The sequence below is a fragment of the Mugil cephalus genome, chromosome 18 (genome assembly GCF_022458985.1).
Source record: "Mugil cephalus isolate CIBA_MC_2020 chromosome 18, CIBA_Mcephalus_1.1, whole genome shotgun sequence".
NCBI classification, from domain to species: domain Eukaryota; kingdom Metazoa; phylum Chordata; class Actinopteri; order Mugiliformes; family Mugilidae; genus Mugil; species Mugil cephalus.
This window is the reverse complement of record NC_061787.1, coordinates 11,647,903-11,663,256: the sequence shown is the minus strand read 5'-3', so window position 1 is coordinate 11,663,256 and position 15,354 is coordinate 11,647,903. Positions and strand designations below refer to the sequence as shown.

Sequence of the window (15,354 nt, the reverse complement as noted above, 5' to 3'; positions counted from 1 at the left end):
GCATTGGCCCTAACTGCTCACACACCAGGGGGCAGCAACAGAGCCTTTTATTGAGTTATCATTATCCCTATAAACTCTGAGGTGAAGCCGCAAACATATCAAAAAATATCTACTGAGGAGAACATTATTTTATTAATCTTGACTTATTTAAATCTGTATTTCATCTTTATTTATTCATAAATAAGTGAGAAAGGAATAGAGATAGACAAGTTTTAATTCCACCCACTCATTTTTGGACACTAAACTTTGTTTTCTTTCAGTTTTTAAATGCATTTCTGTTATGTTTGAAATAAATAAGTTCATTTCAAATTCAATTGAATTGTTGTTCAATTGGCGCCGGTAAAAACATACAAGAGTACCCGCCCCTGCATGTTAATACTAATGTTAACTGCTAGGCTAGCTTACGCAGCATTAGTTGTACGTTTCATGGGTGTCCAAGCAGAAGTTGCACGGTCCCGCTTTACTTCTTCTAATATCTTTGCTTGCAAGGCTTCTCTTGATAAAGACAGACCAGACTTCGTCCCCTTTGTGTTTTCTCCTATGGTCAATGAGAAAGTGTGTACAAACTTTTGTCCGGTAGTTTATGTCCAAGTGGAGTTGTTGTGCCGATGGAGACTCGGATAGGTGGATGTGTAGCTGCAGGAGCTCAGTCGCAGCATATTGCAAACCCAGACTGCACAAACAGGTTATTGATCCACGTAGTTGCTGAGGATAATCCAACAGAGGCTTCCTGGTAGCAGTCAAACATGAGGCCAGAAAGCGGCAGGTACAGGTAATCAAGGCACACACACACACACACACACACACACACACACACACACGCAACCCTGCACAACCAACATTTCCAACACACAACACATGCACAAACAATTCCAACAACCAACTCTGGGAATGCAACCCTGCACAACCAACATTTCCAACACACGCTTCATCCACAAAGTCAGCAACAACACAATGGGCCCACACAACAATAGTCACGTAGTCACACACACATTGACAACCACAATGACATTGTAACCTTAACCTAACCTAACCTGAGGAAACCCAGCAGGCACAGAGAACATGCCCATTGCTACACCATAAAATGTCAGCTTGATGGCTTGAGGAGGCCGAGACCTCCTGCTGCAGCCAAGTGGGCTGATCACCTGGCCACTGGTTTAGACAGATGTGAGAGAAGTTAGAGAAACGGGTCCTATTTAAAAACCCCGCCGTGGCATCGTGATGACGTCACAATGGCGTCATAAGGACGGCAGTGGTTATGTCATCATGGCGTCACGGCACGCCCCCTTATGGATGAAAACAAAGGAGAAACGGAGATTTTCTCTGCTCTCCTCAAGAGAGAGAAGGATAAAAAAACATTTTTTTCTCCAAAATAATTGTTTTTCATTTAACTCTAGACAGAACGTGGTATTTTTGCTGCTTGTACATTTATTTTATTTTATATATATATATAAAATATACAGTGGTCGAAAAAGTTTGATTTGCTTGAACCTAAGACAACACATCCAAATTGACAAAACACAACAAAACACTTCATTGGTTTGTCAACATTTTCTACAAATACTCACAGTAGCAGCCAGTATAGACATTCATGTGATGTGAGTTATAATAGGCAAAAGGCTTGTAGGAAATATCACAGCAGAATGTTAAAATCTATTTTAAAAGATAGAATCCAAAAACGCTCGACAAACTACATTAAATATCTCTCTGCGTCTTCTGTGTTTTCATGTAATCTTGAAACGACTACATTGTGTGAAGTTCATGGTTCTACGGGAGTTATATTTATACATAACTAAACCGTATAGTTATTATTACTACTGTATTTCAGCTGGTTGAGGAGAGTATTTTATGCCTTATATTGTACGTTTTGGGGTTGCTGCCATGCTTACAGACAGTACATAAGACAGTGCTACATCACAAATTAAAATCTTGCCCAATTGTCCTTTAATAAACCTAAAGTTATGATAAGTACGACATTGTATCGAGCACCTAAAGGCAGCGCCGTGCTCCAGTCTCCTCCGTGGCACCGCCCCTTTCTCACACATGCGTGTTGATGTAGTCGCGTTTGTCCACTCGTCTGTTTATATTTTTTGTAAAAAACGAGTGTTGTGTACGAAGTGAGAGGTCAGGCCACAGCAGGATAGACACGGAGACAATATCAGCGCCACTTTTATCTGCTGGACACTCTTGAAGGTACGTTTTCCTGTTAGTTTCACCGGCTCTCTCGGTCTTTTTCCTCCTCCCCTTTAAATTTGCTGGTAATTACAGTCATTAGCATCCATCTTGTGAGGAGCTAATTAAAACCACCACAAGGAGAAATGGTGAGCCTATTAAATATTATCTTTATTAGGTGTACAACTTCTGTCATGACAAAACTGTTTAATTAATTTAATATTTAATAGTAAATACATTGAGTAAATATATAACAGGTCTGCAAACGCAATTATATTACTGTCAAAACATTTACAAGACATTTATATCTGTTACAAAGCGTTTTGAGCAGAAGTTGGGGCCAGACTAAACACTGCAGCACTGTTGTTTGGATGCTGTAGCTTGCACACGTTAGGGAGGAGGAGTCTCCATGGAAACGTGAGGTAACAGTTATGTCCACTTTCTGTTGTGAAGACAAACATATAAATAAGCGTTCAGCCATTTTATATTGAATACAGATTTCAAGCACTTAAACCTAAACTCATTATACTGTTTTACAGGGACGCTCTGTGTCACAACTAGAAGAGACAGGTGCTTTTTCAGTTGCATTGTGGGAAATGTAGGCTTCGGTGTCTCAGTCAACTGGGTCATGGTATGGTTACAAAAAACAAAAACAAAAAATCAAAGACAGAACGAAATAAACTGGACTTGCTTTCTAAGTGATGCATTCAACACTTGCTTGGAAAAGTGCTTAAATTTCTCTGAGAAACCTTAGACATGTTTGTTTTGCATCGTTTGACATGTGTTTTCAGGACGGTTGGACAGCAGTCATTTGGGATCTCTTGAACCTTCCGCTTTAATTTTAGATCTGATATCAATAAATCTGGATTTTGCTACTATATTACATTAATAACCAGTTTTAGTTTCTTACTTAATTCCATCATAAGATGTTGATATTGCTCATTCCCACTCGAATGGCGTCTGTTTTTTGCCCTTTGTGCACAAAATGGGATTTGTTGTCAAGTTTCAAGCTCGGTTTCAGCAACAGAGACAGATACTTACGTTTAAATTTCAACCTGATGCCCATGATCAGTCAGTTATTTGTGTATTTTTATTTATAGCTGGATTCAGTTCCGACTTTTACAACTGCAGTTCATGTACACAGCTAATGACAAATCCAGTAAGTACAGTACGATATAAAGGAAATGAAAACCTAGAACCAAGAACCAAGATTACCTGCTTCTTATTAACCCACAGGCATCAATTTAATCTACTATCCTCTTGAGTCATTAAGGACAAAAATGTCCATAATGATGCCTGGGGATTAGATAAGGATCAATCTATGAATAATTCATAAATCATGGTTCTGTATTTATGAATTTATTAATGCATTTTATAACAGAAACTCACAGAGTTCTAAATCAATAAATATTTAGGTCTCTGTTATTGTCATGGATGAAGTACACAGGTAAAAGCATTGATAACTGCAGCCGCAACATCAGGTCGATGCAGAGAGGAATGTTTGCCAATTATTAATCATGGATTAATATCTGAAGGACCACAAACGTGAGGTTTTAGCTCAACAGTTCATTTTATTACAGGAACAATCAAGTGTTCTGGACATGTTTTTATGTTACCTTGCATTTAGACAAATATATATTACATGTGTTTATTAGTGCAGCCTACTTACAATGTAAATTTGAGGCTTTACATATTAATCCTAATATCCTATCCTCATAATCATTTTGTAAATTCGTAAATTTGGTTTTGTCTAAATACTACAATTATATATTTATCTAGAAGGAACAGCTTACAGTTTTAAGATCTAGAAATTATAATTTGAGAAGTATCTTGTAATTCAAAATCACGCTATTTACTCTGGAGCAGCTAAAGCAGGATTCCTGCACTAATACACTGTCACACATCTGAAATGAATCCAGGTTTTATTAATGGGGATTTTTGTGAAGAGCTCTGAATGCGAATTTCATCTGAAAATGTTTCAACCAAACTTTGTCATATGTTAATTAAATGTATTTACAATAATAATATTAACAATATGTTCATAACTAGTACCCCTTTTAATATGTAGACATGCCCGTGCTTTCGATAGATGCTGACCAAACATTGTGGCCTATTTTACAAATACAAACAAGTCAGTGAAACTCACCATATCTGCACTAATGCATAGTTTGAAACCTGATGATTTCCTGCATAATCTCCCAGGGGTGACAACAACACCAAACTGCTGTACAAGCAGACACAAATGAAACCTCTAACCAGAAAATGTATTCTAGTAAATAAGAGATGGCAAATAAATATTATTAGATTAACGTTTACAAGAACACAATACACTGCTGTGTCACAGAACATTCTGAACACAAAACTGTTTGTGCTTTTATCTAATAGTTAAAGAAAAAACTGAGTCCGGGAACAAATTATGCTCATCATGTACTGCATGTGTCAAAAGAAATACTCATTATTTTAATATCCAGTGACAGACTGTTGTGCTGTCATTAAATGAACTCCATCATAAGCACTTCTCATTCAAGTATAACGAGTCATGTTTTAGTTTTACAAACTGTATTTATTTGTTTATATGTCAAAGTGTTATCAGGTACTTTTGACTTCTGCATCCTGTACTTCTGACGTACTATTTCATAATTAGAGGATTCTCATAATTACAAGATCTTTGTCTTGTTGCTGTGGAAACAGCTTGGGTCCCAGTTTACTTGCAGCAAAACTGCAACATGAGGTTAATGCTGTTGACTTTCTTGTGGCCTCTTCATCCTTCATCGTATAAACATTTCCAACCCAAATAAACCTCCTCTTGTCCGCGTCCAGGTCTGAAGAGATGTCGTCCGTGTGGCAACAGGAGCCCTCAGGCTATTCCCCCTGCGTAGAGATCGACTCCAGCTCTGTGAGGACCAAAGATCGGCTCAGCTCCCCAGTCTGGCTGAAACAGGAACAAGACGACCTCCGCATCATCAAGTGGGAGAACTTTCAAACAGGAGCTTCAGCAGATGCTGTTCAGGACAACACACCCAGCAGCGCCATGTCTGGTAGGAGCTGTTCAGACTTTTCAGTCATGGCTTCTAACAGGTTAGACCAGTGTTGCACACATTTGTGTAGCGTAGAGAAATTAAATTTAGCATTTTAGCGTTTTGGAATATCAATAGACTGTATGCAAAAATCTTTGTGGACTTTTTGTCTAGCTGCCTCACATACAGAGAGCCTTCCCCCGAGGGTGCTGCTGACCATCACCAAGCTGCAATGCATGCTGGAGAGCAAACAGGAGCGCATCGCCGCACTGGAGAGACAGGTGGAGGATCTGATGCAAGACCGAAAGTTCCTGAGGAGCCAGATTGAAAACCTCACAAGTAATCGCTCCATGCCAGCGTTTGCGTCGCCCAATCCAGTGGTTGAAGGTCAGTGAATGAAGTGAAGCTTGATAACGGTCAGATGTCCTGGATGCTCTCATCCATTTCCTCTGTGATTTTTATTTTATATATTTTCTTTCAGTTTCTAAACCAAGCAAGGTGCAGCATTCAGAAAATAAATCTCGAAAGAGAGAAAAAGCTTCTTCTAGTTCCTCCAGCAGCAGCGACAGTGGTTCTGAAGCATCTGACTCATCGGAAGTGTCAGCAGCATCAAGTGAACACAGACGGAAAAAACACCACAAGGACAAGAAAAAGTCAAAGAAAGGGAAGGACTACAGCAGGAAGAGAGGTAATACTCATCTTCTCATTATGTGTAGGCAAGAAGTTAGATAGATCAGCCATTAGACCTGATGTAATTATCATGTACAGACACCGGGGGTCTGGTTACACAGAACGGACTGAGAAGTCGTCGCTGGAAAAGGTTTGGACATTGTTGTCTGTGATGATTATCTGCCACAGACTAACTACATAAACCATAACACATGGTAGGAGAGTTGTAGAAATGCGAAGAAGTGCAGTCTCAGATGGATGGATGAATGGTTTATTCATCCCAAACTGGGAAATTTCACAGTTGCAGCAGCAATGTACAGACACTCAACACCATACATACTATATAACAGGAAAACACAATATACTATATACACGATATTTACAGAATTATAAAAATTAGTAAATACAAGATGCCTCCCAGCTGATGCCTCCCAGCGAGAAGGTCCGGGTTCGAGTCCAGCTCAGGCCTTTCTGGGTGGAGTTTGCATGTTCTCCCTGTGTTCGCGTGGGTTTTCTCCGGCTTCCTCCCACCTCCAAAGACATGCCCTTTAGGCTGAGCGTGAATGGTTGTTTGTCTATGTGTTAGCCCTGCGATACCCACCTCTCGCCTGATACCAGCTGGGATCCAGCAGCCCCCACGGTCCTAGTGAGGATTAAGCGGTAGTAGAAGATGAGATGAGATGAGAATACAAGAAGAAAAATGAAATGATGTACAGAGTGTTGTCTGTCACATACAGATGTATGGCTTGAAGCAGGAAAGATTTCCTGTAGCATTCTTTAAAGAAATCTTTCTGCTTTATGAATGAGTGGACGGGTCAAATGCAGATAAAAAAAAAATAAAAAATCTGAAAGGCATCAATAAAGGAACGATGACTCATCTCTATTATTAAGGTAAATTTTGTTGAACAGGTAATAGTAGAAGTAAAGAAAGCTGTAAGCTACTGTGCTGCTAGATTGTTAAGTGACCAAACAGCTGATTTTCTGTAGGCAGTTTTATAAAACATCAAGTCTAGGAGTCCATTAATGTTAAGAGTGTGCAACAACAAATGCCAACATGCAAACAAACATGAGAGAAAATGTCTCAGTGTACATTTCTAGCCTAGGATTTGATCGTATCAGTGAAAACTTGTGTAACTATTGTGTAGAGAGGAACAGCAATCCAACAATGTCCAGCTTGGCTAAAATATTGTTAAATTATTCACTGAGTTAGATGATTTCTCTTTTGAAAATATGTAAGACACTTTCATTAAATTAAAATTGGTTAAATCTAACATGGGATAATAAAACTATTTCACATAAATGAATTTCACTATTGTGGGTAGGTCAGTGTGAGACATCCTCTAGGACATGATGTACTAATATCTTATGTCTGTCCACCAGCTACTGGAGTCCAGTACGTCATTCATCGCTACAAACAAGTCCTGTCCGCCTTCATCAAGAAGAAAAGCATGAGCGAAGCGTTCCGTCACCTCGGAATCGACCGGAACACCATCGCAAACACGGCATCGATTGCTGAACTTCATCTGGCTGGAAAAGACATGCTGCCTCTGGTGGGCATGTTTCGGCAAGGAGAAGAGACTCTGGTCAGTTACGCCCAAAGGTGCACCTTGGTCATCGACAGCGACGCTGACCTGGCCAGAAAAATAGACCAGATGAAAGCCGACGGCGAGCTGTTGCCCATCTCAGGGAAAAGGCCGAGGGTGTTGCATTCTCACATGCAGCAGCTGGGTGGTGCTGCAGAAAGCATTTTAATAGGTTGATAATCATTTAGTTGGACGGAGAAGTAGTGAGACGTGATATTATCACAGATTTACATCCTTTTTTGTTTTAGTTTTTCTCCCTATCTGGACAGCTGGTTTTTATTTAATTTATTGGATTTCTCAATTTATTTTTTTAAGTCTTAAATGGACCAGAAATACTGATATATACATTCTAGTTTTCTCAGTTACAGTTTTCATGATATATAGTATGTTAACGATGGAGGAAAAAAAGAATAGTTTACAGCTGCTTTTGTTCATTTCTTTTTAAAAAAACTGTGTGTAGTGATAAAAACATCCACAAGATGGCAGTATAATGTTTACAAATCCCTTTCATTTATTTTAAAATGGTGGATAGACATTTTCAGCATTTAAGTTTTGTTTGAGGTGTTCATAGATATGTGGAAATAATTCCTTCTCACCATGTTATTCATATGCTGTAAATAAACAATGATTTAAATAAAAAATATACACTCTTCATACATGTTGAGCTGTCTTGGTTCTGATCGTATCCAAGAAAGGTGTAAGAAAGATGTAAATGTCTTGTCCCCAGAAATTATGACGGGATAATACTTTATATAATGTGTAATAACATCTATCCTTTCAGACAGGGAGCGATAAAGACTTCAGCCTTGAGAAAATGATGGTAAAAATACAAGAAGACATGATCACACCAACAGCCGTCTTCATTAAGCTGGAATGAAATCCAGTGCAACTGTAGAGGAAATCTTAAAGGGACGTCTCTCAAGGAGTGGGAAGCACCAGTAGTGTGACAGCTTGGTAAGATATCCTTGGCCGATGGTAAGTGTCAGTGCAAAGTGTTGCCATTGCCTTTCCTGCTGTTTGCTTTTCACGTGGAGTGACAAATTACTTGTGCAAAGCCATTACTGGGGCTGCTCCCAGGCTGTTTATCTTTGCATGGGACTCTGTCACTGTCACTCCCATTCGCATGCCGGCTATCTGCTTATCTTTCACTCTCGCATCCCACTCTGTCCGTCCCCCTCCGCCCCCTCCTCCCATTCCTCTGTTATGAACTCATTCAGTCATTTCTCATTATGCATCCCTCCTTCCGTCTCTCCTCACCCCGTATTTTCTCTCATCTATTCACCCGAAACCTGGTCAAAAGGTTGGATGGTGGAGAATTATTTGAGGCGACTGTGAGCGACCTAAAGTTTGTCTCTGCCTGTTTACAGCCGTGGGGGACAGGTGCGTGCTGGTCTGCTCAGCAGCATGAGGTAGAAAAGGGTGGGTCCGTCTCTGCCAACCACTCACCTCTTCACACCTCCTGAGGCATGTTAACGTCACTTCTGCTCTCCTCATCACTGGCGCCGAGACTTAAAGGCAGGTCTGCAAATGCTTAAGTGAAAAGGCTGTGGTATGAGTATTTTATTTAATTTTTTTTGCTTGTCACTTCTGTTTTTGTATCTAAAAACTGTAGCTGGTAATATTCCAGAGTGGCAACTGTGAATTCGGTCCTAATGACTCGGGGTGATGGAGCTCAGAGCTGAAGATGGAGATAGGACGTGGGCCTAATCGAGCCTGAAGCATTCTCCACTCCTCCCCCGGCTCTTTGACTCACACCAGTGTAGGGCCGGCCAATGGGGCCAGCTGGGACTCCATTTTGTGCCTGCCCCGGTTGCAGGTGCCATGTCACTGCGGAGGCTCCAAGTGCCTCATGGCTACGAAATTCACCCCCCCTGCTGCCTCCCCCCCTCCATCCACCCTGGATGCTCCTGACCTTGACAAAAAGAGCACGTGGATGTTCTCACGGAGAGAGGAGCTTGTAATAACCACCGATCACCGCTTTAATGGTGCAAGTAAAATGTGTTTGAAGCTGCTTGCTCAGACGGGCAGGGGTTATATTTTGTTGATATACTGGCAGGTTGTGCCAGACCTGCTGCGCACTAAATGCCTCAGACATATTATATAAAGGATTACGAGGCTTGTTATGGAGCAAAAGAGCTCAGACCTTTGAGAAAAATGAGCTTGAAAAGTCACTATTACAATTTACTGAGATTATTGCTTGGTATTGAGTAACAGTTCTAAGCCTGAGTTAACATTTTGTTGAGCTTATTGTGTGAAATCCGTAAGATTTAATGTGGTATCGTAATATTTGGGTTTCTAATGAAAGGAAAATTAAATATTTTGTATGCAGATATACTATACTCACTGTTTAAACTTCCATCTTGAAGTATAGCCCCCACCTTTTAGTTTTTAACCACTTCTGTTTATTAGTTTAAGGGTAAAAGACATAAGTATGTTTTAAATTAACGTTTTGGTGAATACACATATCCCTTTTGCCAGAATTTAAATGAGAAAATTGGGTCCAGATCGTATGGTATGTTATTAGTAATTAGCTTAGATTAGCACAACGGAAACAAGGATAAATGGTACTCTTGGACAGACATTGTAACTTCCTCAAATCAAGACTTGTATACAACTGAGAGCTGTTCTCCTAGAGCACAGGTGTCCGACATACGGCCCGTGGGCCAAAAGCGGCCCACCAGAGGGTTTGTGTCTTCTTTGCACTAAAACAAATGGAAAAATCTGGAGTTGTTGTTACTTACAGTTCATTGTGTTGTTATGTTACTGGTTCGGCCCACTTGAGATGAAATTGGTTTGACATAAAGACAGAGGCAAAGCTAACATGTCTCTGCTCTGATTCCAGTCTTTTTGCAAAGCTGATCTTGAGCCAGAGGATTGCTAACAGTCCTCTGGAAAGTTTAGTTTAATAGGAAGATGATGGGAATTTCTAAGTAAGCACCATTGACTGTATAAGTTAACGCTCGATGCATTGACGTCTCTGCCACGCGGGGCCACGCCCCCTAAGTGGCAAAAACATCGTGAATTGTATCAGTAAATACAGCCAGACCGGGAAAAATGTAGATTATCAGATCAAATTAAGGACAACTGGACTCGACAAGGATCCATGCGAACTAGTATGGATTTGGAAAAGTGGATTAGCCTCAGTCTCAGTTAGTTTAAGCTAATTTCAGTTATGATAAATGTACCTAAATAAAAGATGCTAACGCTAACAAATCTACGAGAAGTAACGTTAGCCATACAATACAATAGTGTCCGACCAAACGTTAAAAGGATGGCGAGGAGTGATCACAAATATACCATTTATTGTTTATGCTAATTGGTATTTACTGTCGGAACTGAAGTAGTTACTATCGGCCGTAACTACGCCATATCAACAACATCGACAAACGCGTTAAGAAGTAGCATAAGGTATGACTTAAATCAAAAAATATAGCATAAATAATGTTACCTGACACTAAATGTGAACAACAACACCAGGTTTCTGTGCCTAGATTCCAGTTATTACTTCATAATGCAGCGATCCATTTACTTCCCATTTCTCTGGCTTTCTGGAGCCTGTAAAAAATATATCACCGACTGCTTTTCAAATCTGTTGGTACAGTCAATCGTGCGACAGCTCCTCGCCATTTTTTTTTATTTAGTTTTACAGTTTAGACGCTATTGAAGCCTATGATTCACACTAATGCTGCTAATCTCCATGCTCAAATGTCACTTTTTGCCACTCGGTGGCCGTAACCATGGAGACTTCTGCCTGCTGGGACGTCACGTGCACACCCTCTATTTAAAGGTTGGTTTATTTTATTATTTTTAGTACACACTGCCAAAAACTTTTACCTTTAGATAAGGCAAACATTTTCTTACACTAAAAAAAAAAAAAAAAAAAAAAAAAAAAAAAAATACAATATAAACTGTGTTAAAGCTGCGCAGACATGTGTATTCTTTTTCTCCGATACAGGGCCAAGCTAACCTAGCTTATTCTCCTCTGTGCAGTCTGGTCAACGTTAACCATGCAAGCTGTTTCCACTCTTTGTCTGATGGTAAGCTAAGCGGCTACTGCTTCTATTTTTCTGTTATTCTGACCTCCTTTATTTAATCAGTGTCTATTTTGAGAGAAAATCATGGTTTCAAAGTGTATTTGTTATCCCTGTGCAGCCTTGTGTTGTATATTTGTTTATACTTGCAGTTGCCTGTGTCTTCAGGAGTTGTCTGTTGTTGTTTAGTAGCAGTTGTGACAGGATCAAGCTTTAAACCCAGTGATACATTAGCCTTGAGCAAAACTGACACAACATCATATTTCAAGGATCTGACAACACACTAGCAGTCACCGCAATTACTTTTGTTCAACTCTGCATTTGGGATACATAGTTACACAGAATCTGTGGGATTTATTGTGGCAGACAGGCTGCACAGAGACAGATGCTCAAACAGAAATGAATCCCTCAAAACAATCGGACTGGTTGGTTCAGGGATGCGGGTGTCTTCACCTTTTGGTTTGCCCTTGGCTAATGAAATCTTAAAATAACCTGCTGGCTGACGAAGAAGTGGGTCAGCACACCAACGTGACGCCATTTCAGTATAAATGCATCAAGGAGTGCATTATGGGTATTTACCCCTTTGGTCGAATTGAGGTGGGGGCTGGAGTCTGCGCACTTGCCGATGCCTATTCTTGTCCTTTTTTTTTTTCCCGCAGTGACATGACACATTGACGGATCGGTCAACATCTAATTTTGTCAATCACAGTTTCATCTCGAGCCTCTAACTGGACGTATATGTTTTTGTCCTCACAGCTGTAAAGTGTCCAGTCTCTATTAACTTCACGACACCGCTGGATGACATGCTTCGCTGCAGCACGCTGTGGAGCTGCTAGTGCTAAGAGGCACTAGAGGACAGTGTTGTATCCAGCACGCACGATTCTGTCATTTGTGTGGTCTAGCGCAGCAGGCAGACACCCCTCATTGCACAGTTTGCCACGCTGCAGCTGATTAGATTAAGTCTGATGGGTTAACGGTACGTCGATGAGCGGTTACACATTAAGCCAAATACATGGGTAAGGAACATAAAAAAACAATACACATGCTTAAAAAAAACGGACCAGACGTGTGGATTTTTCCTTCTCTGATGTTTTTCTCTGCTCAAGCTGCCTGCGTCGCCAAATAAATCCAGCCGGTGAAATAACAGTCATTAATGGGACTTCTCTTTGTAATTATAGAATGGTTAAAAAGAGTCCGAGATGCTAATCTGAAACCACAGAACCTCTCGACAATGACAGCCATTCTGCCAGCGCTGCTCGATCAACAAGTCTGGAGCTATTGCTGGTGTGTTCTCCATCTGGTTGCGGCTGATAAGAACTTACTGGGGGCTGCTGGATAATAGTCTCACAAGCTTAAAAGCGCTGAGGGGGGCATAATGTATTCTGGGGGAACAGCAAACCTCATCTCCCCCATCTGAGCACATTTTGGGCAAAGACAGCCCCTTCAATAGGACCGGCGGCGTGGGGGTTGAGGGCGTGGGTGGGGACATCATGCCGCGATAAACATGATTCACCTCGTGATTTGATTCCTGGACAAGCAAGATGGCCGCACTCGGTGACAATAAATGTGCCACGGCATGTGCATTGAATGATTTAAAATTACTTCCGGCTACACACTTAAAATCTGTCACTATCTAGCACACCTACCTTTCCTATTTGCACTGAAGGAAATATGTAAAGGTGGTGTGACCTCTATTTTCAGGGTCACAAGTGCTGACTGTGTTTTGGTTTGTGTCCCCCAGGTGTCCCCGCGTAGACCCGGGGTTGAGTCACAGAAGATGAAGGGCAAAAAAATGATGAATGACTGCACGCTGTGTGCTCAAATGGGTTTGTATATATTTGGTAATAGTAGTAGTAGAAACAGCAGGGGTCATTTGGGGAATTTATATCGTGACACAAGGCAAAATGTTTGCAGAACAAAGATTACATAAAGGAAAAAAGAAAAAAAAAGCAGAACAATGAAACTGCATAGGATGCACTTGTGAACAATGTCTTTCCTTTTCCTCCCCAGAAAAAGAGAAAACTGTGGACTCATGTGGATTATCGAGTGTGACGTAGAAGAGAACGCAAGATGACAGCTTGAAGGAACCCCAACCCCAGCCTCTGATCCTGTTGGTTCTCAGTCCAGTGACGCAGGACAAGCCAGACATCTTTGGCAGAACTAAAAAAAAAAAAACAAATCACTTGAAGGGAGCTGGATGGAGACGGACACACCACTCAGACAGTAAATGCAACACTGCACCACACCGTGTCTTAGAATATTTGACAATTAACCAGGGATGAATTTAGATTTCTCGTGGTCTCCATGCAGCCTAAATGTCACACGAGTCTCCTGATGTGTTTAAAGCATGAGTAGGTTTCCTGATTTGGACCACTCAGTTACAGTCCTGTGGGTCTTTAGGATAAATGACAAGGAGAAAAAAGGAAAAGCGGAGGAGTGAAAAACTGCCACAGGCCATTAACCGGCAATCAGACCTGTCACGTAATCTGAAAACACAGATAGACCGTCTTGCAAGATAATAGCCTTGATCACCCTGTTAAAAATGGGAAATTTTGGATGATGGTGATTACTTGACACACACAGTAGCAGAAAATGATATTACCGCCACAGCGTTGTCTATTATTTTGTCAGATCAGGGGTAGGTGGGCTTTTCTGCATTATGACCTCTGTTATTATAACAGATGTTAATTACACAGTGCTGGGTTTCGCAGTGAATCTGTCTGTCATTGTCACACATTGCGTGCCCCTTGCTGCATGTCTAATCCCTTTTTAAATTCACAGCGCGTGTAGATATCACGTTTTTGATCAAAATATTCGTCGGTTGCTCGTGCGCTGTGAGGATATGACTGGAGCTGTGGGTGTCCGCCTAACCTGGCAGCAGCTCTTTACATAGAAATCCACGCCTCTCGCCATATGGAGCAAAAGCTGATTACGGTTCGCTCCGTCAGGGAATTCTAGCACCGTCGACCGAATAGGCTGAGGACGGTAAAACTCAAAGTAAAACTCTGTGGAGGTCGACTAAAAAGTCAAACCTGTTATTATTTAAGTGTCAGTTGTTCGGGCATTTGTTGTGAAGTGAGCAACAGCCTGTTTTGTTAGATATGTAGCTACACAAAAGTAGCTAAAGGCTTTATTCAGTTTTGTACCTGTATAAAGGTTAAACTGAGTTTCATTTCTTTCATATGCTTTTGGCAGAACTTCAAGGGATGCTAATCTCCCAGACAAACAGACAAAGCTGCTGATAAAATCAAAGAAGAGAAATGAATCCTGAAGAGCAGCAGAGGGCATTAGCATCATCAAGTTACAGAACTCTTCTCCAGTGGTGAACAGCTTAAACTCTGTTCTGGTGATGAGTCACTGCTGGGGCTGTTCAGCATTGTGTCATAAAACCCTTCTGACTGTACTCATGTGGGCTGGCAAGAGGAGTGGGTAGAAACGGTTTATGTATTTAATGTTCTTACTGAGGATTTCTAACAATGTGGCTCTGGGGATGGCAGTGTTGGATAATTTACCTTAAAATCTTTCTTTGACCTCGATTTTTATCCCCTTAACATGCATTTTTTTCCTTCAAACAGTTTAAATTTCGTCAAAATGGCCGTGTTCTTTGCCTGTTCTTTAAATCTTTGTGGATGCACAATATAAGTTGGCTATGACCATCCGTGCATCCTCCATGGTTGAAAAATTGAGCCGGTGCGGAAGTGGCAAAAACTGTTCTTAAATGGCCTGGCCTTTTTCCAAAAACTAGTCAATCACCATTGACCTCTATTTCAAACTGTCCAGTAGCATGACTAGGAGTGAATATTTATGTAACTCACACATTTAAACTCTATCAAGGCTTAAAGTTATGCATGATTAAGGGCGTGCCTGCTTCAAGTGAACACT

General features: G+C 40.8%; 1 protein-coding gene across 3 annotated transcripts; it reads left to right on the top strand.

Annotated features, from left to right (window-relative positions):
- The first annotated feature begins 2,041 nt into the window (after window positions 1–2,041).
- On the top strand, window positions 2,042–8,097 carry LOC124995756 (coiled-coil domain-containing protein 106-like). Of its 3 annotated transcripts, none has more exons than XM_047568407.1 (5): window positions 2,042–2,193; window positions 4,993–5,210; window positions 5,364–5,576; window positions 5,671–5,877; window positions 7,239–8,097. In XM_047568407.1, exons 2-5 carry the CDS (start codon window positions 5,003–5,005, stop codon window positions 7,616–7,618), a joined length of 1,008 nt encoding a protein of 335 aa, XP_047424363.1. In that variant the 5' UTR covers window positions 2,042–2,193; window positions 4,993–5,002; the 3' UTR covers window positions 7,619–8,097. The 3 variants fall into 3 exon arrangements, with proteins under 3 accessions (XP_047424363.1, XP_047424365.1, XP_047424364.1); XM_047568409.1 differs by lacking the exon at window positions 2,042–2,193 and adding an exon at window positions 2,299–2,321; XM_047568408.1 differs by lacking the exon at window positions 2,042–2,193 and adding an exon at window positions 2,525–2,594.
- The last annotated feature ends 7,257 nt before the right edge of the window (window positions 8,098–15,354 follow it).